The sequence below is a fragment of the Sminthopsis crassicaudata genome, chromosome 1, assembly GCF_048593235.1.
Source record: "Sminthopsis crassicaudata isolate SCR6 chromosome 1, ASM4859323v1, whole genome shotgun sequence".
In the NCBI taxonomy this organism is placed as follows: Eukaryota; Metazoa; Chordata; class Mammalia; order Dasyuromorphia; family Dasyuridae; genus Sminthopsis; species Sminthopsis crassicaudata.
Window position 1 is genome coordinate 64,934,142 of NC_133617.1, and position 25,754 is coordinate 64,959,895.

A 25,754-nucleotide genomic window follows, 5' to 3' on the forward strand; every position below is an offset into this window, starting at 1 on the left:
CTGACTCTTCTGTTGGGAAGAGAGAAAAGCTCAAAGCCTTTAAAAGAAGGCATAACTAAAAATCTCAAGCAAGTGTTAATGCTAAGACCAGTCTTGCAGACATCAGGCCACCCCTCTGAGGGATACTCCTAAGGGAACTTGGTTACCTACACAACAGCAGCTTGAGAGCTTGGGAGAGGTTTGTTTTTAAAACCTGCAACACTGTATATGCTTCAGTCCCTGAAGGACAAAGACCAGAATAAGTGTTCTAGTTACTTGTCAAAATCAGATTAAGAATAAAAGTAGCCTCTCCTTTGTTTACTGGAGGGAGAAGAGAACTTGGAAAAGTATTAGAGGAAGATGTCAAGCTAGTTTTCCAAGGAGATCCCCAAAAACATATGGTCAGTGTGCTTAGGGTTTGAATCCTGACATCACTTGGGGAGGCTACCCTCTGGGATCAGGGGTCAACAGAGGGACTAGAAAGAACTGAGCGCTAATGGGACTCCCCATCCCTCCCACCCCCACAAAATCACAAAATTATAGGATTGTAAAAGACTTTGGGTATTATCTGGTCCAGCTCACAAATGAAAGGAATTACCTCCCCAACATATATTGCATATAGTTGTGCAGCCTTTGGTCAAAGATTTTCAGGGATGGGGAACTGATTACCTCCTGAGGCAGGCCATTCCACTTTTGGACAACTCTCTAACAAAGTTTTTATTTACATCAAATTTAATTGTCTTTTTTTTTCCTTTCCTTTTTTTTTTTTTTGAAAAATTCATCCATTTAGAACCCTGTTTTCCTATTGGATCTCTTCCTTTTCCAGTCTTTTTCTTTTTTCAGTACCAAAGTTCCTTCAACCGATCTGCACAAGACATGATTTCTAGTCTTTTTTTTTTTTTTTAAAGGGAGGAGAGGGATTCTTGGAAATATTATTATTCACTTCCCTTTCTTCACACAAATGCCGATTAGCTGGGTGGGGTCATAACAAGTACCATTCTTTTAAAGCTACTAAAGTGTGCAACTTGTACACAGGCATATTAACATTGGTATGTGCTAGGAAGAAATGAAAGAAAAAACCTCTCAAATCTTAGCAATTTCAGGGAAGAATCGGAGAGCAGAAAACACTCCTTGACATTCTCTGCTTCCTATCAATCACCAGCCAAACAACTTCAGTGATGACTTAGCACTGAAGAAGTTGGCCTTTCATCTAGGGAAGGTAGCATGCTTTATTCATTCAATACTCTACCTTTCACTGTATCAGGGAGGCCAAGCGTCACATTTGTGACACTCTAAGTATGATTTTTAAAGTATTAACTACAGACAGATAAAGCCACTTTTGTCTTGAGTAAAGAAGGGCATGGTGGGTTCAACTTTACAACAGATAAATTCCATCTGGCTGAGTGTGAATGACTTGAGGTCCTTGTGTGTACACTGTGCAAGAAAAGCAGGGTCAGGATGGGCTGGGAAAGGTCAAAGAACCAGACCTGTTCCTGAACACCTGCTAAAAATTTGGATGCATTTTTATTTACTATGGAAGTTGGGTTTTTATAAATCACGTCGCATTTTCCTTTGAGAAAACTGAATATAAACTCATCCAAAGGGAGAACAAGTCAAAACTTTCTTCCCTAAAGGAACAGAGGTGGGGTGAAGCCTCCCTCTAACATCAACCTGCTGAAGTTAGTGGAAGTCTACTGAAAAGACCTTTGCTGCCAAGCCCTGAATGAGGAGAGAGGGAAGACCTGCAGGGAGGGGATGGAATAGGGCTCTGCCGTTTCTCTAACTCAAGTAATTTTCATTGGTTCAGACACTTTTTAGCAGAATCAAAACCACCATAGGGTAGTACAGAAACACAGGGTGAGGTGACCAGTGAAAACTAATAGGCAACAGCCTTTCTTTGGCCTGCTCGACAACCCAACACCTAGGATTTACACTGTTACTTGTGCCTTTTTAAGAATTAAAACAGTCTCCGAATTCTACCTTCCTCCTTCTTCAGCCTGGCTCTACTATTCAGCGTCTGTAGACTACTTCTAGGGCCGGGCAAGCCCCTCAACCTGGGGACTAAAGGGAAGGACTGACACCCAATGAAGGGAGGCAAGCATGATGTGCACAATTTGGTTCCCCTGCCTTTTTTTTTTTTTCCTTTTTAAAAAACCCTAAGTGAACAACAGGAGCACCACAGTTCCCAAATATCAGAGAAAGAGCTGCACTGGACTGAAGTAGACGTGCAGGAGAATTAACAAAATAAAGCAAGCTGGTTTTGGCTTGTTCATAAGAGGTGACAGACATTTCCCCCAATGGTGCTGTCCAAGTCAGGGTCTGTGTGAGAAGGAGAGATGGAGGGAGGATAAAGAGTGGGGAGGGGGGAAGGAATTGGAGAAAAAGATTGTCTTTAGCCCAAAGGGCAAGAAACAGTGATGGACAGGGAGACAGACGATGGACACAGGACAGCCTGCTTCACCATCACATGGCAGTGCGTGTAGGGGTGCTGGGCTGGTTTAACCTCAGAGTTTTACATAACCAGCCTGCAAAATCCACTTCTTCCACTTCTGACCGTTTGATAAAAGTGTGATTCTGAAAGAACAAATAAAAGACATTAATAAATCTAACAAGCCTTTGGCCCAAAGTGGTCAAACTAAGATTGTCTCTGCTTCTGACTTCCCTCTGTCTTTCTTTCTTTTTGTCAGACTGATTATTTCATCAGTAAAAGAAACTCCTGGAGTGGAAATGCCTTCATGTGATACAAACTTTGAATGGTCATTTAAGTCTTAAAAAAAAAAAAAAAATCACTGAGGGTCTCCTCTATAACCTCCATCTTTAACACCATCAATAGTGAGAAGTCTAAAGAGGAAAAAAACAACAACATACAACTGCAAAAAAAGAACATCTGCAATTTTTCCTTTCAGTTTATATATGGAAAGACTAAGGACCAATGATTTGCCTTAGAATGTCTATGGCCAAACAAAACAGGATTAACACCTGGATCCCTTGACTTAGCTAGTGTTCTTTCTACTATATCATGCTATAAAAAGGAGCAGGATTTGGGCAAAAGAGGAGAAATGAAAGAAGCTTGACTCAGTGCAGATGAGGGATACCCCACGCTTATGTCATGAACACCAAAAAGTCTAGCTTCTAGGTTAATTGGAATATGGGAGTTAAAAATGTGGGGTTAGATCAGCAGGTACCTTCATATTGCACAACAGTTCTATCAAGGGAAGACAGTTATCAAGAACATAAGCATTAAGGTTAATGAAAGGGACAGGGTCTTCAGAAAATACCATTGCCTAAGCAAGCTGACTCTACCAACTGGACTTCAGCTGACTCCTCAGTAAGGGAAGACAAAAAGGGAAAAAAAGGTGAAGAGCATGCTTGCAATAACTTGACTTTATAAAATGCTTAAAGGGAAAAACTGAGGGAAAGTGAAAAGATGAATGGCTTAGACTCTGAAAACTTAGGCTCAGGGTCCTTCTTAGCTGTCACTGAACTCTGGCATCTCAGAGGGCAGCTTGTCCAATCCATACCAGAAGAGGAATCTCCTCTTTAATTCCAGCTTGGACTTGAAGCTCTTCAGGGACAGGGAAAGCAATGATCCCTGAAGTACACTGACTTTTGGATAGCTAAAATTTGTTATCCCTGTACTGGATCTGAGGGTGCCTCTACATAATTCCCACAAAAGCTCCGATTAGCCCTTAAAGAGAACTGATTTCCTTTAGAAGTTATTACAAACTGTGCTATGTCCATTTTAAAATATATTTAGAAATTTTAGCAATAATCACTGATCAACAGTTTGTTTACTCCAGGTCAAAAGAATTCTTCAGTAAATTCTTCAACTAATCCAGGAGTCATCCTCCAGAACAAGAACACTTTCAAAGCCAGGCCTTGGTTTTAGACAGGTATTCTAAGGAATTAGCCTGAATTATAACTGCTTTGGAGGTGAGAAAAAGAGTGAAGACTGACTGGGTTTTCCACTTCCAGGTAATAAAATACTGTGTGAGAGGTTAGGACCCCATTTTTTTTTGGATCCCTTCTGCTCAGGGAGAAGAACTAGGTGAGAACCTAACAGTGAGATTCTATTCCCATTAAGGACTCAAATCCATGACCCTTGAAGTTATCATTTCTCCTCCCCAACCTGAATCAAATACCTACCATCAGCATCTTCAGATCTGCTCTTTCGGCTGGGTTTTTAATTAAGCTGTTATTTTAAGGAGAGAAATAGAAAGAAAGAGAGAGAAAAAAGACCAGTCAGTTATTCTTTCCAAACCTATTTTCACTTAGCTGTGTTATCCTAGAATTTAGTATATCAGGAAACCTGACTGTGAAGAACAAAACCTGTTCTGCAGCAACTGTGCAAAGCTGCTGTTTGGGTGAGGGGCCCCAGCATGTCACCAGGATTTGGAGGGCAGGACCCCCTGAAGGCAGGGAAGGGCTAGGGTCTGAAAACAGGAAGTGATCCCGGAAGGGGGGAGAGGGAGGGGAGAAGAGAAGGGAAATCCCCACCAGTGTCCTGACAGGAACTTTAGTTAACAACCTCAACTACATTTTTAATGAAAACTCTCCTTTCAAAATGGGGTATCACAGTTACAAAATGAAAGCTAAAAGTAGATCTGACTAGATACTCCAAATAGCTACTTAAAGAAAGGATAAAATACTGGTAAAAAATAACCTGCCTAATTGTAAAAATTTTATACTCAAAGCTGCCTAGCTGAAAATAATCAGAATAATTTCTCTTTTTCTACCTTTTCAGAATAAATGAGCAAGTGAAACTGGTTGAAATTCAAACTTTAAGATGTTTGGCAAATAGCTACTAGCCCAACTGCTCAAATCAAGTAATGATTTGTGATGTTAAACTATGGAGAGTTCTCAAAGTTAGGACAGGCTCATAAAAGTCCAAGTTATTTGCAATGCTGCATTAAAAAAATAAAGCCAATCCTTTCTTCTGACTACAGAGTCAATCATCATGATCACTTCTTGATACCCAAAAACATTTTCCCACTGGGAAGGCACAAGGGGGAAAAAAAAGGTTATGGCAAAGTCAAAAACTTTAAGCTAGACAAAACAAAACAAAACAAAACAAAAAAAACAAAAAACACACACAAAAAACACCTTTCGTTATTCTCTAAGACTTTAAGAGAACCAAGAACCTTGTTAGCTAAGAAACCATCTTAGAAGGGCCCTCTTTAAAACACGTATAAGTCTTTTGGGATAAGTTCAATGATCATCTAGATCCCTTAGACTTCACTCACTTTTTGAGAAGTAGGCAAACTGGCTATTTCTAAGGTGCAGATGATGGCTCTGGATTAAAAGCATACACTTTCTAGGCCTTCAATCTGAGGTTAAAGTGTCAATTCACTTCAAGCAACTGTGGGAAGAGAGACCCTAGGCATTTTACCAAATCTGTAACTTCCAAAAGGACTTTTAGCAGTTTAAAATTGTCTTGGACTACGACAATTTTAATCAAGAAGCAACTGTCCTCTCTGGGTCAATGGTAAGGAGTATGGGCAGGTCCCAGAGGACATGCCTTACCCTCCAGGCTGACAGTCTGGCACCTAGCCATGAAATGGATTTGTGGAACTTACCATTTATTTACAAACTCCTGGAAATCTTGTGTGAAAACACCATTCGGCAGCTTAGGTGGAGGCTGGGGAAGCAAACGGATCCATTCGTATCAGATACAGTAAAACTTTAGCACTATCTCAGAAAAGGAGAAATTAGCACCAAGATACACAGAATATAACCAGATCACACTTCAACTTGCATCTTCATGTAGCTTCCTTTGGTTCCCACCTCTGAACCATTTATTATGAGGCAAGAGGCCACCATCCTTCCTTCATGGTTTAGGTAACTGTTCTTTCCTTGCAACAGCCTTCCACAAAGGGAGGGTTGCACTCACTGACCATGTAACATGTGCCAGTCTCTTCCTTTAGGGAAGAATTTAGTAATAACAATATTTGTACACTGCTTTATAATTTTCCAATTGTTTTTAAAGGGCCACAAACCATTTCACTAGAGTTTTATGGGATTTCTCTCCTTGGAATATTACTTAAGTTTTTTGATTACAGGAATGCCATATGCCTAGATAGAAAAAAGAACCACTTTATTTTAACAACTGGGGGATCCCAGAATGCCTGGCTAGGTGTGCAAAGTGCTGGAATTAATTGAAAGTAATACAAGTAAAAGCTGCAATGATACAAGGTCAAGCTCTGGTGTGAGAAAGGGGGAAGCAATATGGTCCAATCCACAGATTGTAGGTCTTCTATTTCTTCTTTCCTTCTTCTTTCTTCTATTCTTATTTCCTTATGTCTTCTCTGACTACAGGTCATAACTTCTTCTCACTGAGAGGAGGGAACACTGGTCCCAGAAAAATGAAGGTGGTAGTGGACCACAGGGGTACATTCTGGTTCTGGTGCCACTGGCAGAGATGGGAAAGATGCGTCATGGCAGCCCCACCCTCTTCTGTTGTCATCTGCTTCCTAAATCATCCTCCCTGCTTCTCACTTTGTGTAACCAACCTTAAGCCAAGCTCAGTGCTACAGATTAGCTCTGTTACTATCTCTTCTTGTCCATGGTCCTACAAGGGTCCTGGGACACAACCAGAATCCCATATTATTCTCATATATAATCAAAGAATAGATCCACTCAAGACAAAACAGAAAAGGAAGTGTTCTTGAACCAGTGTTCTAGAAAAGAAGAGAGCTCTATCTATTCTTAGCTCTTTCAATGATGTGTTAAAGGTGAATCAATTCATTTTCAGCCCTTTTCTCTTAGGACCATCCTTCTAGGGAAGAAGGAATTAATGAGGAGTTCGTGTACACTGGACTCTGAGATATTTAAATAAGCTGCTTTGTTAAACTGATCTATAAAGGATGTTGAATTTCTAAAATTCAGTTGAATTGGCCAGTTCTAAACTCTATGATCTAAATTCAGATGGCATGTAACTTCTAGAAATGTGATTTTGAAAATAAACTACTAAAGAAATTCTTACCTTAGGCTTGTAAATATGCACTTCTCTGAAAACTTTATGCCAACTAGTAATAAAGAATACAAAACTATTTTTTTGTCTCAATAAAACTACATTAAAATATAGGTTAGTTCACCATTTATTTGGGCAATAGACTAGAAAACTTAGCAAGATAAATTTGGTTCAGATGAAGGAAGGAAATTTCAGTGAGAATACAAACCTCATTAACAATATAGTCCAACAGCTCAAAGATGGCCATAGCAGGTCGACTGTCCATCCCATGACCTGTAGAAGAGATAAATAGTGGACTGTGAGATGGACAGAAAAAAGCAAAAGGGAAGCCCTATGAGCAGAGAGGTGGTTATAGTTGGTCACACTCAATTTTGGTACATGTGCTAAACACATAAAAAGCTTAACTTTCCATCCATTGTTAAGTGAACCTGAACTTAATGAGTAAGATCTTTAAGGGCTTCAGATAGTTCTGACTCTGCTGCAGATTCATTCTGGGCTCTTATTGCAAGACACTGGAGATTATTTGGTCCAGACCTTTCATTTCACAGTTGAAAAAAAATGAAGTCCAGAGAAGGGACATGCCCAAAATAATACATTAAGAAGCAGAGCTAAGAGTCAAATCTAGGTCTTGAAATTTAGTGCTCTTCCCTCTTCATTATGTATTTGTATTAATTATTGTATTTGCATATTATGTATTTGTATAAATGTACATATGCACATGTACATTTTAAATAAGCCAGGCCCTCAGTGTCCTACTGCCTGCAGAACAAGAAAAATCTCATGCTAAGATCCTGCATGTTGCTTAAGTCCACTAGGGTTTGCCCTAAGTTGCCATTCTCAACACTACCAACAAAATCTGACACTCCACAGAGGAAACTGCTTTTCCTTTTCTCCCTTCTAGTTTGAAGTGGTCAGAGAAGTTTGGTGAGGATGTAGCTGCAGTCTGAAAGTCACTGGTTTGTAGTGAGATGCAGGCAGGGAATCAGGAGATGGAGGGATGACAATATGGCAGACATGGTGCCTCTAAGCAACTGAAGAAAAAGCAAATGTTAAACTGGAGGTAAAGACTATTGGGAAGAAAAAGTTCAACGATATCATGAGTTTTCTGAGGAAGACTGACATGGACACTGAGAAAAATCTAAACTTGAAACCCATCCCTTTAGGTGAACAAAATCCTACATGAAAACTACACTTTCTAGCCATGTCCTTCACTGTGTTCTAATCCTCTTTATTCCAGAAAGCTGGTCACATTTCCATGGGCTTCAAAGATTCTCATTTCATTTTCAAAACAAACCTGAGACAAATAACACAATTATCATCATAAGTACTTGACAGGTGACCATGCAGGGACTGTGGTATTTTTTGTTTTTATACTTCTTTATGATCTTAGGATCTGGCATATAATAAGTATTTAATAGTTGCTTGATGAATGACTGAAATTAAATATGGGCTCAAGTAAATGAAGTCACATAGCTAGCAGATAGCAGAAACCCAGGTCAATGTCTAGTCTGGTATGTTTTCACACTGGCCCTTTTCCTATTGTTTCCATCATTAAATATCCTTACCACTTTAATTCCATTTCCAAAAGTCTTTTTGATTCCAATAAAGGCAAAACAATGAACCAGTGAGGGTGATTTCCCAAGTCTTATAACTGGATAGTCCTTGGACAAGTTTGCCTTTTTCATCACTTCAGTGTTTTCATACATAAAGTGGGCTTGATGACATTTGTTCTGTTGATCTTACAAGAGAAAGTCCCAAGATACTACAGAAACAGGAGTTACTATAACTATACTTTTTTTTGTGTGTGTGTTTATTTATTTTTTAATTTTTATTATAGCTTTTTATTTACAAGATACATGCATGGGTAATTTTACAGCACTGACAATTGCCAAGCCTTTTGTTCCAATTTTTCTCCTCCTTTTCCCCACCCTTTCCAAGATGGCAGATTGACCGATACATGTATAACCATACTTTATGGGATTGCTACCATTTTCCTAGGTGGTTTTAGTTTTGGGAGTTATTTAAAAATGGCTTGCCTAAAAAGACAGCTTTCTGTTTCCTACAATAAGGGTAACTAAATTGGTGCTAGGATTGGGAATGATTCAGCTATCTCCTAATTTCCCAAGAAATCTCATCTCAAGCTGAAAGTTTCTGCTGGGGGAAGCTAACCTAGAGCTCTGACAGTTGATTTGCTGCATCTATCTCCCAACTCCTGGACCAAAAGAGTTAAGGTTTGATAACAAACACTATTCAGAAACAGAAAGCTATGGAGTGGGGTTCAGGACACAAGACTTCTTTACTAAGTTTCAACCTCTAACTAATATAAGACAACTCTCTCCATATGTCCAGGTGACAGCACCTCAAATTAACATAATCTTACCAGCTCCATGGTCTGACTTAAAAATTGTGACTTTCTTCCTCCCCTTTCCTATTCAAATCCAATTCCACCTCTGTGACAATCCTTCCACTTAATAGCGCTGCCCTAGAGCAGACTTCCACGGAGTAGGGAATAGCACTGGGTTTGGAGTTGGGAAGAACTCAGTTCAAACCCTGCTTCAGATGCTTAGAGCTGCATATATAGCATGGGACAAGGTATTTAATCTCTCTCTGCTAATTTTCTCATCTCTAAAACAAGAAGGTAGGACTTGATGGCCTCTAAAGTCACTTTAAGTGCTAAATCTATAATCCTATGTCTTCTCATTGCTGTTTTCTACCTGCTTTAATTCCTTCTTCCAAACGGCTCTCTATTGCTTACCAACTCAAGTTCAAAATCCTCTGCCTCGTCCTGATGTTCCATGAGACTTAATTAAGCCATCCATTCCTTGAGTTCTAGTGCAATGAGCCCCAACATGCTCCGTACCCTACCCAGGTATGTCTCCCTCCATTTCTCAGAGATGATAAAATGCTATTCATCTTGTAAAGCTCACCTCACACCACTGACTTCATGAAAGCTTTCTTAACCCCCACCTCCCCATCCCTATGAATAAAGACACCTCCTCACTGAACTTGACAGATTATGTTTGTATCTTTGTAACAGTTGATTAATAAAATTAATTACAGTTTTTGTGTTGTGTGTATCTTTTCCTGCAATAGATTCAAGGGCAAGTCCCATATCTAATTTACTTTTTACCCCTTCAATGAGCAGATTGCAGATTGTTTTTAAAATCGGAGTTACTGAATGCTGACTGCCTGAAGATATTCCCCAAATTTTCCACTTCCTTTCCAAGGGTTAAAGCCCAGACCATACCACTGATGGGACGTCCTGGGGGTCTTGGCCGTGGTGAGATGCTGTGAGGTTCGCCCTCTGCCCCATCGACCATGGGACGACCAAATATCGCTTCTAGTTCCTTGGAGTCTGGTGGGGGAATCGGGTACCTTCCAATGGACAGCTCTACTAAGGACAGGCCCATACTCCAGATATCTGACTGGACTGAGTAGTGGGTGCCTTGTAACCGTTCTGGCTGTTAGTTGAGAAAAAGACAAAATGCTTCAGTGGAAAGAAAATGGATCTAGAGACCAACAAGTGGCAACATTGTTCATTCAATCCCTTTAGTATCACATAATCCGGTAAATTAGTATCAATCCTGTTCTAAACCACAACCCCATCTTCTAATGTTAAATACTAAAGTGAAAAAAAAAAAAAAAGTTATTCTTACTCTCCTTACTCCCAAACAACTGAATTTCCACACTATCTACGGCTTAATTAATTCTCAAGGGGAGAATTACTTTCAGACACACTGGGCCAGACAAATTTCAGTTCCCTATCAATTAGAATTCCTTTCTGTCTGCCATCTAGGGGAGGGGGTGGAGGGAAGGAGGGGAAAATTTGGAACAGAAGGGAGTACAAGGGATAATGTTGTAAAAAATTACCTATGCACATGTACTGTCAAAAAATGTTATAATTATAAAATTAATTAAAAAAATTAGAATTCCTTTCAAGGTTTAGAATCCTTTATACTCTTAGGGATGACAGGCTTAAAATAATAATAATAATAATAAATAAATAATAAAACTAAATAAATAATAATAATAATGCCCTGGAAAACTTACTATGTACGAAATATAAAGTGCAACAGTCAATAAGTAAAAGTACCTGAGGTACTTTAAGGGTCGAGTTTCTTACTTTTCCAGGCTCATTTTTTCCCTTTCCCCCTTAGGTACTTGACACTTAAACTAAACTGTACCGTTCACTATTCCTGAAATTCATGCTGTCCCCTCCCCCATCTTGGACTTTGCCTAAGGATTTCTTTCTTTGCCCACTACCCAAACCACCAAATGAAATCCTAACTCACCCTTCAATAAGGACCCAGCTCAAATACTACCTTCTTCATGAACCCTGGTTCTCCTGGAACAGAAGTGACTGTTCCCAGTTCTAGCCAAAGTGAACTATCATGTTCTATTCTGCTGGATTAGTATTGCTGCATGTGGAATATACTTTTATTTCCTAGTGCTTAACAAAGTGCTCTGAATACTAGATATTTAATAAATATTTATTTAAGTAAAAGAATAGTAAGGTCTTGAAAGTTTACTAAGTAAGATACCAGCCAGTTAGAGAATTCTATTACAGAACAATTGACTAAAGTGGTTCTATATTAAGGTATAAGGAGGAAGATTATTAGCATAAAGCTCATTTGTATGTCTAGATCACCAAACTAGTTCACCCAAGTGTCCTTGTAGCAAAAACAGGGAAATCAACTATTACAGCTGACAGTCTCCATTTGATCTTTATAAGTAGAAGACTAAGAAGGCACTTAAAGATGGATGAAAATATTAATAAGAGGAAGAGGAAATTCATAATTGTAGTGAAAAAGAACAGAAGTTTTAAAAAAAGGAATTACAAGAAAGCTTGAAGAAACACAACTAATATGTTTTGTCCAAAAGTATTTAAAAAAAAAAAAAAGTATCAAATTAGGAAGATTCCAATTAAGGCTAAATTAATACTTACTTCTATCTAGTAAAGCTACTTAACTGCTCCCTTACTGACTACTGGATAAATTCTTTTGTTTAGCATTCAAGTCTGGCTCAATATATGCTCCAGACAAGCCAGACTACTCACTGTCACTAATACAGAACTCCCACTTTTTTTCTTCCACACTTTTGCTCATGATGTTCCTAAGCAATGTCTTCTCCTTGTCCTGATTAATTTCCTAGTGCTATGCAAACATAAACTATCATTATTAAATGCAATTCATATCCTCCATGAACTCATCCCTGATCTTCCATTAATAACAATCTTCTCCTTTAGACCTTTTGTTTATACTTTCTCATTACAATTAGGCTTTAAAATTTGTGTTTTTATCTACTCTCAATAAATCTTTAACTCTATGTCTTCCTATTTCATAGTGGATTATAAACTCCATGAAGGCATGGACTAGCTTTTAGCTTTTCTAGCAAGGAATACAGTAGCTGGCACACAACAGTTATTTAATGTAACTATTTGCAAAAAGAATCAGTCAAAAGAAACTTACAGACATATAGGATCGGGTTCCTACAAAGGAATTTGCCATAGAGTCTATGAGTTGCCCACTCACTCCAAAATCACAGAGCTTGATCTCTCCCCGAGTATTGACCAAAATGTTAGAAGGTTTCACATCTAAAAGTGAATCAAGACAAAGATAGCATAATTGCAACAACATTTGACAGCAACTACCAAATGGAGCCTAAGGATAAATTCCAAAGAGGGCTGCTTCATTTCCTTCTTACCTCTGTGCATAATCTGGTGTTTCTCTCTTAGATAAGCCAAACCCCGAAGAACCTATGAAACACAGAGGGAAGGGCAGACTTAAGAAGGGCAAAGGATTTTCTTCTCTGTAGGTATATCCAAACCATGTGCTCATTTTGTGCAAATCTAGCACTCATAGGCCTGGTACATTAGATTGCTGTCCTTTTGGTTTTGAGGTGGGGGAAAGGGAAAAGTTTGGATCTCTGATTTTACTGGTGTAAGGCAGACTTGAACCTCCCTCCATTATGCAAAAAGTCAATTCCCTTGCAATTTACCATTTTAAAGAGCTTTCTGGGGCATGATTGAACCCAAATTTTCCTAATTCCAAAGCAGATTTCTTTCTCCTCCACCACACAGCTTTATTTACCCCATTTCACAAGTCAGAGCAAGAAGAGCCCTTTGAGATTACCTGGTGCAGCCCTTCACTTTACAGATGAGGGGTGTCCTGAACAAGGTAACATAATAGCAAGCAGAAAATACAGAACCTAAAGTCAGGTCTTCTGACTCTAACCCCAATTCTTTTTCTACCATGTTACCTCATGCCTTTCCTTTGACACAGGAGGCCCCAGGGATGAATTCATAGGCCCACTTGACCTGTGGAAGCAGGACATTCTCCATTGGGAAGCCTTTGGCCTAGGCCTAATATGTCAGCAATCTTCTCCAGGTGGACTCTGAGATGGGGTGACCCAGTAAAAGGAAGAGCCTAACTCCCTTCAGTGCTCACTCTAAAAGTACCTTTCACTTGGGCTATACAGTGCATGGGAGATTTGATGAGGTCAAAATGACAAGTCTACAGGGAACAAGAAGCCATGGAAATTGTCAGCTTGCACCAAATGTTGCTAACAGCAAAGCAAGACCATCCATGCAAGGAAAGCCAGATGCATAATCGTTTTGTCCCTGGGACTATGTCTGCCTTTTGTGCTTTGTTCAGTTCTACATCACTCTCCAGGCCACTTTGCCCCAATTCTCCTTATATAGTACATAATATTGGGTGAGGGATAGAATAGCCAAAATTTAGGTGTATTCTACAGATAGAGCCCGGTGAACCAAGAGTTTCCTAATGAAAATGCCATTACACCACCATGTAAGTGTATTAGTTTCAAGCTCTTTGAAGAGAGTAACTTTATCACAGCTTTTTTTTCCCCCAAAGTGCACATGGAAAGTAGTCAATAAATACTTGAACTTGAAGGATCATTATGAAAGCAGCCAAGAATCCTTATTACTCACTTTGTTATTCAGATCAGTCAAGATGCAAAAAGTGATATTACTGAAAAGCATGTATCTACTAGATCAGCTTTAACAGTTATTCTTAGCAAAATGATGGTTATTTCAAAAATGAGAGAGGATATCACATGTTATTGAGTTCTGAAAGGATTAACAGGTTTTTTTTTTATTATATATATATATATATTTTATAATATTATCCCTTGTATTCATTTTTCAGGATTAACAGGTTTTGTGGCATCATTCCTCTAGTCACTAGATTATTTTAACAAGGACCCTGAATTCTAAAAGGTTGCAAGGAAAGGAATGAAGTTTGTGCTATCTTTCATCCACATTGCCCATAAAAAGAATTTCTGGCAAGGTTGGGGAGAAGTAGCAAGGAGTCTCTCAGCTTGAACTACTCCAATCTGCAAGGATGGTTTTTCCTTCTGTGGCTTGCTTGTAGGATTTCCCATCACCAAGTACTCCTATTTCATCAACCAATGTCACCATATAAACACTTTCCTGTCACACACACATCTTTCCTTGATATTAATGTCTCTTGCTCCATCAATCACAGAGTGACAAGTAAGGAACAAGGGAGCCCCTTATTACAAAAAGACTCCTTGCTATGGTAGAGAACAGCAGCAATGAACAGCCTATAGGTACCATTTGGTGTTTTAAACAACAAATCAGAAAATTAGTAAGGACCTTACAAGCAATCTACTTCAGTACCTTCCCTTTACAGATGTGGGTACAGAAGGTCAAGAGAGTCAATGACTTGCCTATGACCCAGCCACTGAGAGAGCCAGAAAGAGGATCCAGATCTTTAGGTACCAAATCCAGTGATTTGATTTGTCCATCATACAAGTATATACAAATAATTCAAGCTGTCTTTCAATTTTTGCTAAATGAAGAGAATGAAAGCAAGAATAGGTATACTTGAAAGTGAATGTTACTAATAAGAAGAATATAATATATATAATATAATATAATATAGCGTGTTTAAATGCTTAAACACTTAACAATCCCTCCAAGAATCAGGAGTGCCTAAAGTATAAAAGGTCAGATTCCATTTGCAGAACCCCCGAAAAAAACAAAAACAAAAACAAAAAACAAAAACCAACAACCACTTACCGCAATGCTAACCTTCCCCAAGATTTCTTCAGGAATTCTCTTAGCCTCTTTCAATACCTGATCCAGAGAGCCTCCATCCTAAATCCCCAAAAGAAAAAAGTCCCTGTCAAGACAGTCACCAAGTAGCTGCACTGTTTTCTATTCGACTTGGCAACACTGAACCTTAATTTCCCAAGGGAAAACCCTAGTGGCAGGCATAAAAATTAAGCATTTCCCCGGTTCACTGCAAGGTGTTATTCCACTTCCTCTACAGGAAATATGAACAACTCAGGGCCAAACATACTGGCAAACTGAAGGGCCCCTTTAGTCTGTCTCCCTTGTAAGACTTCTACATACACAAATGTGTCTGCACCATGAAATAAAAGAAACCAGTGCCATCAGAGAAGCCTTGCTTTTCCGTGGGCCTGGGCATTATTTATTTTTTAGTTCTTATTCTTCTAATGGTTTATGTGGCAGGGAATTCTGCTCATGTGAGCACCCTGTCACTAATCAGCTAAACCAGAAGAGGTTCAGGCAGAGAAGTGGTGCCACAGAAAAACCCAGCCTTGGTCTGCATGGGCAATGTGGACAGCTGGCTGCCAGGCAGGGAATAAGAACAGGAGCAGGAACAAGCCCCTCTCCCAAAGCTTTGGGGAAAGCTGGCAGGAGGAGCGCATCATCTTCAGCTCAAAGCAGCAGCATCCTCACTGCTCCTTGCCACTGACAAGGCGCTTTGCACAATGTTGCCCCATCAGATCTGGGTGTGACGGCTGGGTACGGCAGGGAATGCAGGCGTCACTCAAGCTCATTAGGTCTCAGCTGGCCCAATGGCCTTGGAGGTCTCCTCCAGCTCTCTGTCATGCCACAGGGCACAGCAAATGGATACACCATTGGGCCTGGAGTCTACAAGACTCAAATTTAGCCTCAAAACACTTACTAGGCAAGTCACTCACCTGTGTTGTCTCGGTTTCCTCTTCCACAAAATTCACCTACCTCCCAAGGTTGTAAGGAGGATCAAATAAAGTAACTGTAAAGAGTTCTGCTCAGTGTAGCATCTGGTGCTTTCTAAATGTTAGCTATGAATGACTGAAAAAGAAGATGGCCCGGTCATGTAACTTAGGGGTGCCAGCATGCACAACATGCTAAAATAACCTGAAAGCCGTTGATCTCTATGGAGAAACTCCAAACATGAATGTGTGCATCTGTGGATGACGACTGCCTATACGAATAAAACCACAAACCCAGTGAAACACACTGGGGAGACACAGCGGCACAGCACAGAGATCCCCAGACTAGGAGTGAGAAGGAAGCTGGGCTTCCCCAGATCTCCTGGAAGCCTCTCACCCTCTCTCTGTCCTGGCTTAAATCCCTGCCCTAAAAGTTATGAGCAGTATAACTGCAAGCCACTTAATCTATCTAAATCTCAGTTTTTTCATCTGTAAAATGGAGTTTTCGGGAGGAAAATATTTTGTAAATCTTAAAGTGCTCGTGCCATGTACTTGTTACTGCTGTCACACAGTCAGTGGGTCATTAATGCAATTATGACCCTGAGTCTAGTGCTCTCCAAACAATGCTGCCTCACCACCTAAAAGTGGGAGTTTGAGAAAAGGGTAACAAAGGAGAATGTTTCTGGTGCCTCACACAAGGCACACCAAAGGAAACTGCTGATTCCGAGGTGGGGTCTCTTTCTGACAGCCCCTTTGCAGCTCTGTGCAGAGAGATATATCCCCTTCTGTTTTTCCTTTGTTCCCTTTGTAAAACGGACATACTATCTTGCTTCACATTAGACCAGCCCAGCTAAAGGGAGGAATGGATGCCAAGTGACAACTCTTTCCATCACAGCACTTCACAGGCCCAGCTACTGAGTCATAGGAGGTAGCTCTGTCAGGAATAGAATCCCCACAACTGGGAACTGAATTGGATGATCTCCACAGTACTTTCCAACTTTAAAGCCTTTAAGCTTTTGACTAACAAAATTGTAGCTCTTTAATGGGTATTCAAGTATTAAGGGCAGATGAGGCCCAGTGGATGATATGTTTTGAGCTCTTGCCTAAGATAAATACTAGAGAACTGAAGTACTGTTTCTATTGTTCTAATCAAACAGCTGCATGTCTCAAATGCCTGTTCCCTTGCATCTGCACAGTACACAAATACTTTCCAAAATATGCTGACATGTTTTCTCTCAACTGATCCTCACAACCTCCTCTGCTGGGGAGGGCAGTGGTATTCTTCCCCCCTGGGAGAAAAGACAACCATCTCAGAAGCAGCAGTGAAGTGACCTGGTGAGGTCACGTGAGGAAGCTGACAAAGGAGCCATATCAGGACCATGGTTGCTGGTCATTTGGCTCACATTCTCTATACTCTGCCGTAATACCTCCTCAGGTGTCAAGAGTTCCCAGGTACCTTCACATGAAACCTTCCCATCATCCCTAATGCAGAAGCTAAGTATTTCCATTTAATGAAGAATCCAGGTCAACATTATGTCCTACAGAGAACTGGACTTTTTATTTATTAAAAACTTACAACTTCCAGGATCTTTAGCTCCTACCCTTTCAAGCAACTTCCTTCTCTTTACAGAATCAAAAAATGGTAAAACTGGAAGGAATTTCAGGGATGATTATATTCCAACCCTGTCATTTTGAAGAAAAAAATAACTTATTGGCATTTTACAAAGGCCCCTCCAAAACAGTGCTGACATGCCCAAGATCAAGTGGTAGAATTAGGATTTAAATCAAGTCTTTAGCTAGATAGAACAGTGTAGCAGAAATAGCACTGACCTACAGTCAGGAGATCTAACTCTGCTACTCATCTCTGCTATTTACTAGATGTGTGACAAGTCAGTTTACTTAACCATTAAGTACCTAATATGTGGGATTTTGGGGGGGAGGGTAAATAATCTGATAGGGACAAAAATACATATACAAATATATACAAAATACAAAGTAGTTAGAAATCTAATAGTGCTCAGAACCTCAATTTCCTTGTTTACAAAATAGCGCTAATTCTTCAGATTGATACTTCATTCTGTACCCACCTTCCCTAGATTTGCAGGATAAGTACTCTGTAAATTATAAAATGTTTTATTAATGTGGGATTTTCTTACTTGAGAGAGGCATTATGGTATAATCCATGCAAGAGTTCAAAAAACTTGGGTCTACTATATCCAACTGCTTCTCCTTCTAAGATATCTCCAGTGGAAAAATCTACGAGAGAAGATCACTTGAAAATAATAACACCACTACCCTAAAACTTCAGGAAAAGAGTCAGCTAGTGGCCCTTACCAAGTATCTACTCTGTTGAGCAGTAGTTAAGGAAAAACCACTGAAACCTTTAAGGAGTCATATTCCATTTTTACAAATGATATTTCTCTTTTGACCTTAAAGGATATCAAGAATAGCAGGGAAATATATCTGGATGTGGGTATGGATGAAAAGACTGAGATATAACCAATTTCAAATAAAACCTAAGGCTGGAGGTGTTTATGTAAGGCTGGTTTGGGTGAGGCAGACAGTTATATATTGTTTTTAGTCAAATTTCCTGTAAGAATGAAAATGATGGTACTAGGAGCTTGAGAAGCCACCCGGGTGGCACCCAAAGCCTACTGTACTCCTGGCTAGCTCCTCACACCAGGCAGTTAAAACTCATGAGTCATAACTGCTAGTGGGTCTCACTGACACCCTAGGGAGGCACCATGAGGGATGGGAAGAGTCCAGGAGAAGTGGGCCAAGCTCCAGAATGCCCATTTACTAGCCATGCTTCATTTCTCTAATTTTCAGTGCCCATATATGTGAAATGAGGAAAACTATATATAAGTTACTTGGTTCCTAAGGTTGGTGTAGGGAACAAATGTGATCATGTGACCTCAGATGAAGTCCTTCCTGTATATGAACCTCAGTTTTCTCATCTATATAATGAGGAAAAAACAACTTATCTCTCAGGGTTCTGAGCTCTCAATGAGATGAAGTAGGTAAAGCACTTTGTCAAGAGATAGAAGAAAAATGTTCTCTGTGTCAGCTTCTATCATTACCATTAATAAAGGTCAAAAGCAGCCCTGGACACTGAGGTCACTTTACATGTTAAACTCTTTTGGAGACCTATCTATCCATCAGCCCTGAAATGACCCATCCCTGATCAGCCTAGTTAAACAGTGCAATGGGAGAAGTAGAGAGAAGGAAGATCAATTATTTCATACCCAATTTCATATTAGGAGGCAAGAATACAAATAAAGTTTAAAAATGTGATTCCTATAAGTAAGATGTTCAATAATTTTCAATTGTAAATAAACATTGTCATTAGTTAGGAAGGCGATGAAGTGCAAGTGTTTCAGGAGCTAATCATGAAAGTTTTTAGGGCTAAGCCTGACTGAGCCTGATGATGACAGGTAAAAAGCATCAAAATGGTTGCAGGGATCCTGGAACAATTATTCCCTGCAGAACAATCACTTCCACATAGTGTGACAATATTCTCAGGGAAAGAGGAGGTGATCACCCAGGAACAAAACCTGTCAAACTATTAAGCACTATTTAAATGTAAATGCTTAATCAGTACTTAAAAAGACAAACAGAACTTCCTAGTGAGGACAGGGCCAAATTCAGAACAATTACAAGAAAGACACACCATGAATGCTTTACGACACGTATATTCATGTATTACTTCAAAGAATTTTGTGGTTAGAAGAGAACCCAAAATCATTTCATTCAGTCCTTTCACAGAATAGGAGGGAATGGCTAGTGCAAGATGACATGGCTCCTGCTGAGTAGAGCCCATCTCCTGACTCCTGGTTTCATTCTCTTGGTTTTCAAGATAGATTCTACTAAACCCTGGCCTTTCATTCAACTTGGATTAGGATGGGGTGGAGGCATGTGTTACTGAAGATGTCAAACCCTTTAAAATTCTAAATGGGAAATTTTCAGTTTGACAGGCTTCTTATTTCTCAGAGAAGGTATAAAGGGTCACAAGTAATCAAGAGCAAAGCCAGGCACTGGAACATAAGCTCTGCTAAGACTCCAAACACCATGTTCTTTCAACTAGATTATATTGCTTTCTATCAAAAATACTTATATTCTGCAAGTTTTCAATATAAGAAAATAGGCTTAATTTTTCCAATTTTCCCCAAAATTTCTGTTTCATCCAGGGCCTGCACTATACATCCAAAATTTAGAAATTCAAGGAAGTAGGACAAATATTTGTAGTTTTTGCCAATATAGTTCAAGTCCCAATGTGACCTTTCTGTTTTTTTGCAAGGAAATTGGGGTTAAGTGACTTGTCCAAGGTCATATAGCTAGGCAGTGTTGAGTATCTGAGGTTGGATTTGAACTCAGGTTTTCCTGACTCCAGGACTAATGTTCTATACACTGCCCCATCCAGCTGCCCCCCAAAAGTATCTTATGGCTAAATAAATTCAAGAAATGTCATGCTGCTTGTCTTACTTGAACATTAAAAAAGGACAATATTATGATAGTGTACATAATCAGAGTTGAACTCAGCTCTGAGTTCCACATCTCCTACTTACTAGCTGTGTGATGACAAAGCAAGTCTTTACCCCCTCCAACTGTCAGCCTCTTCCCCTGTACAATCCAGATCATAATATCTACAATGTCATCTGCCCCATAAGGTAGAAAGAAATAAAAGGCTTTATAAATTATAAAGTACTCAAGAAATGTGAGCTAATATCATTAGGCCTTCCACAGCTGTGCTCAGTGGCAGATGCAGAATGAGAGAGGCTGCAGGAGTGGGGGAAGTAGGGAGAGCGGGTGTTCCGGCATTTCCTCCAGAGGGCTTTACTTCTGACCACTTCTGCTTTTAACATTTCTGCTTAACTTTATTTCTTCCAAATTAACAAGAAGTTCTTAGATCAGAGACCTAAGAGAAGCACCTTTTCTACCTTCTAGTAAATAATGGCTTTTCCACAAGCCACTTATGAAGTGGCTTCTTATGAAGGTAGCCTTTCCCAGGGTTAAACTCACCATGTGTTCCATGCAGATACTAATCTCTCCATCACTATAAAAGGCACCATAGAAACCCACGATATATGGAGAATTGCATTCATGTAGGACCTGGAGTTCACGGATAATCTGGTTCCGAATTGCTGGTTTGATCTCTAGGTGAATCAACTGCAAAGTAACAAGAATTCAATTCAATGAATGCTTATTGAGCACACAGAAAGTAGGCAAAGGCCCTACCTTAGAAGTCAAGTAATGCTGATGACCCATTTTATCTTTAGCACACTCACTGTTCATACCAACACTTTTTCTGGAGTCAGGTTAGATAAAGTCAAACCAGAAAGGTAGAGAAGAATGGACCCAATCATTCTATCACCTCCAATCCTTCATCAAACAGGGGTCTCACCTCTTTCTGGCTAAAATAATTATCACACAGCTTTACCAGAAAAATGCCAATGGAATCAGGACAACTTGAATTCAGATTTAGTTTCAGACACTTACCAGCTAAGACCCTGGGCATATCATTTAACCTTTGCCTGCCTCAGTTTCCTCAACTGTAAAATGGGCATAATAAAAATATCTTCTTTGAAGGGTTGTTATAAGGATCAAATAAGAGGACAATCACAAAGGACTTAGCACCTAGCAATCGCTATATAAAAGCTAGCTATTATTACTAAAACCACCGCCTACAGCCTCGGGGTGCTGCATACAGGTGTTGCTTTTGCTGACTGTATGAATTCTAGATATTAGGATTTTGCAATCCTGGGCAGTATTAAAAGAGTCATTGTCTAGGACTAAGCAGGCTTTGTCCTGGTCAGAAAGCATCTGTATTATTGTATTCAGGTGTATGCATCCCATTTCAGGAAAGACACTGATCAATTGGAATACACCTGGATGAGGGCACCTAGGACAGTGAAGTCCTGAAATCAGTCTGTATGAAGATTGCTGAAGGAACCAGGGATGTCTGTCTCACAAAAGAAAAGACTGAAGTGATGAGATAGCTATCTTTATATATTTGAAAGTTATTGTGTAGAAGAGGGATTAGACTGGTTCAGCTGGATCCCAAATGGTCAAAGTAGGAACAATAGGTAGATGTCATAAAATAGTAAATTAAATGTGATACAGGAAAAAGTGAACAACTGAAATTACTGTTAAGTAGAATGGGCTGATTTCAAAACCAGTAGTTAACTTTTCTATGTTTAAGCAGGGCTCAGAGAATTATGTTGCAGAGGGGATGCTTATTTAATATATGCTAAACTAGATGGCCTAGGAGGTTCTTCCCAACTCTGAGATTGTGATCTTGTGGGCCATCTCTTTGGTCTTAATTTGCAAAAAACTTTCAAAGGATATTAACGAGCTAGGGTACAGAAAATGTTAGGAGAAACTGGGAGGAAAACTGGAAGGGATCAGTGGAGGGAACTGAGGAGGTTTACTCCAGACAAGCTTAAGAGGATGCAAACTTTATCTTCAGGCATCTGAAGGAGTGTCAGGAAAGGATTGGACTTAGTCCTCTTGGCTAATGATGGCAGAACCAGGAGCAAGCAGTGGAAATTCTTTAATCTTTGGAGGCATAGAAGATCTCTACTACATATGGAGAATGGATGAAATAAACTCTAATGCTTCTTCCAGTTTTTAGATGTTACAAGCCTAATATCTGCCTCCTTGGACTTACACCATTCACTTGATCCTTCCAGAGCCTTTGCTTTTGGATCTGACCTTATGTGTCTGCCTTATCCATAACTTTTGCCAAACCCAAACTGCCCCCTCACTTCATCTCAACAGTCTAGTCCCACCAACACCTGTGCCCAGTACAACAGAGAAGGGATGCACTAAACCAATAGTTCTCAATCTGTGGATTGTAAAGATCTTATAAATTTTCCCTAAATCTACAAATATAACAAGCTTTCTGTAGACTGAATAGAAGTTTCACATTTATACATGTGCTTGTTTTTCAAATGTGTATAAATGCTACTATGAAGAACATAACATATATTAATTCAAAGTGTCACTGAACTTGAAGAGTTATAATCAATATGTCCTTAATCAATAGGTCCTCAGTACATCCACCATTATTTAGCATTAAAAAAAGGTCTTCATATTCGCATTAGAGATGCAGTACAGATCCTAAACTCACAGATGGAGAGCTGGAAGGGACCCTGGAGGCCTTTTAGTTCAATTATCTAATTTTTTTTTTATCTGCCAATTTTTATTAGCTTGTCTATCTCACTGATCCAGGGATAAATTTCAATTCAAATGCAGTATTCCATCTATTTTCTAGTTCCAACTAGACTACACCTAAATGATTCAGATATCTGAATTCTTTTTTTTTTTTTTTTAAGTATATCTTAAATACAATATATGTGTACAGATTTATACAATTCTCTTGTTGCACAAGAAAAATCGCATTTAGAAAGGTAAAAACCTGGGAAGAAAAATAAAAATGCAAGCAAACAATAACAGAAAGAGTGTAAATGCTAAGTTTGGTCCACATTCATTTCCCAGTGTTTCTTCTCTAGGTGTAGCTGGTTCTGTTCATCACTGATCAATTGGAATTGAATTGGATCCTCTCATTGCCAAAGATAGTCACTTCCATTAGAATTGATCCTCATATAATATTGTTGTTGTCGTGTATAATGATCTCTTGGTTCTGCTCATTTCACTCAGCATCAGTTCATGTAAGTCTCTCCAGGCTTCTCTGTATTCATCCTGCTGGTCATTTCTTATAGAACAATAATATTCCATAACATTCATATTGCCACAATTTACCTAGCCATTCTCCAACTGATGGGCATCCGCTCAGTTTCCAGTTTCTGGCCACCATAAAAAGGGCTGCCACAAACATTTTGGCACATAAATGTCCCTTTCCCTTTTTTAAGATCTCTTTGGGATATAAGCCCAGTAGTAACACTTATAGATCAAAGGGTATGCACAGTTTGATAACTTTTTGAGCATAATTCCAAATTGCTCTCCAGAATGGTTGAATCTGTTCACAACTCCAGCAACAATGCATCAGTGTCCTATTTTCCCCCCATCCCCTCCAACATTTGTTATCTTTTCCTGTTATCTTAGTCAATCTGACAGGTGTGTAGTGGTGTCTCAGAGTTGTCTTAATTTGCATTTCTCTGATCAATAATGATTTGGAACACCTTTTCATAAGTAGAAATAGTTTCAATTTCATCATCTGAAAATTGTCTGCTCATATCCTTTGACCATTTATCATTAATTATCTTATTTTAAAGAAAAGTAGTAGCCAGAAAGGAAAAAGGATTCAATTGGTTCAAACCCTGGTTTGAACAAAGGAGACAGAAGTCACGGTAAATCAATGACTGTATCATGGGGAAGCTAAGAATGCAAGTTACTTTTGGATGGAGGGGGAGCATTTTAGATGCCTGTTTTATTGATGCCTTTAAAAAAAAAAACCCAAAACTTAGTCATTTCCTAATATATCTCACCCTTGGTCCATCAAACAATTTCTTTGTAACAAAGGGTAACTGTCAAGCAAAATCGAATTGACAATGTAACCATTACAGAGTGTGCAATATTCAGTACTTGAGTCCTCCCAGACTGAGAGGTAGGAAGCTCTCTTTGCTCTCTATCCCTAGAGTTTGGGTGCCATTTCCTATTACTTTAATGAACTGTAGTCACTGTTTATTGTTTTATTCCTGCTTCAGTTTGCTTTGCTCTACATCACATAAGCGTCAGTACATGTTTCTCTGGATATCTTACATTCTCTAGAATGCAATAATATTTCCAAGAAACAAATGTTTAAGAAGCACCAGATGTGTTGACATGTGCTAGGGACAGCAAGATCAAAAAGGAAATAAATGCTATTTTCAAGGCGCTTATTGGTAGCTCAGAGATACAGTGGACAGGGCACTAGATCTAGAGCCTAAGAGAGCTGAGTTCAAATCTAACTTCATATACTTATCAGCTAGATAATCCTGAAGAAGACACTTAACTTCTATCTGCTTCAGTTTCCCCATCTGAAAATTGGGGATAATACTAGCACCTTGCTTCCAGGGTGCTTGTGAAGATAAAAGGAATTAATATTTGTAAAGTATTAAAAATCTTAAAGTACAGTAAAATGATAGTTATTGCTATTATTACATTTATTTGGGAAATACAAGTATATGTCTAAATATATACAAAATAAATACAAGGGAAGATCCTAATAGTTTGGGAGGGGAATCCAAAAGGATTTCATGTTTGTAAGTGACAATGCAGAGGTGGGAAAGGAATTGTGTTCTAAGAACAAGGGATAAATAGCTTGTATATGCAAGTATATAGTTTACGTATGAAAGAGGAAATTAAATGTGTGTGTTTCTCTGTGTGTGTATGCATATGTGTGTGTGCATGTGTATGCATGTGTGTGTGTGAGAGGGGTTAAACAAGGCAGGAAAGACATTTAAGTTTGATATAAAGAAAAACTAACAATTAGAATGATTGAGTCATAGAATGTGTTGATTTTGTGAAGAAGGGCTATAAAGGGCAAACATAAGTATTTATATTTATATTTATATTTTCTCTTAGGGAATAAGAGTGGGATGAATGACAGAGCTCAGCTCTTCTTTCTCCACAAATCCTTGATCCAACATCAAGCTCTCTGCACAACCTCAACAAATGCCAATTACAGAAGAAGCAACACACTGCAGTCTGGCAATCTGGGTTCTTGTCCTGCTTCTGCCAACTCACTACGTGACCAAGAAAAAGTTGCTTAATCTCTTCTTCCTCAAACTGGCCTCAAAAATACCTTAGAAATATTGTCAGTCCAATCTTAAAATATTCCATTTACTTAAACTGTGTATAAGGCAAAATGCCCACA

General features: G+C 39.1%; 1 protein-coding gene across 2 annotated transcripts in view; it reads right to left on the bottom strand.

The window, feature by feature from the left end:
* Window positions 1-859: 859 nt before the first annotated feature.
* MAP2K2 (mitogen-activated protein kinase kinase 2) overlaps window positions 860-25,754 on the bottom strand; it is a 30,620-nt gene continuing 5,725 nt past the window's right edge. The window contains exons 3-11 of one of the 2 annotated variants that reach the window (XM_074307983.1): window positions 20,957-21,103; window positions 15,012-15,089; window positions 12,653-12,704; window positions 12,418-12,542; window positions 10,197-10,410; window positions 7,158-7,222; window positions 5,556-5,617; window positions 4,126-4,171; window positions 860-2,553 (exon numbers count right to left, since the gene is read on the bottom strand). In XM_074307983.1, the coding sequence (XP_074164084.1) occupies window positions 2,443-2,553; window positions 4,126-4,171; window positions 5,556-5,617; window positions 7,158-7,222; window positions 10,197-10,410; window positions 12,418-12,542; window positions 12,653-12,704; window positions 15,012-15,089; window positions 20,957-21,103 (900 nt within the window). In that variant the 3' untranslated portion in view covers window positions 860-2,442. The remainder of the gene's footprint in view (window positions 2,554-4,125; window positions 4,172-5,555; window positions 5,618-7,157; window positions 7,223-10,196; window positions 10,411-12,417; window positions 12,543-12,652; window positions 12,705-15,011; window positions 15,090-20,956; window positions 21,104-25,754) is intronic. The other variant, XM_074307993.1, reaches the window with a different exon arrangement.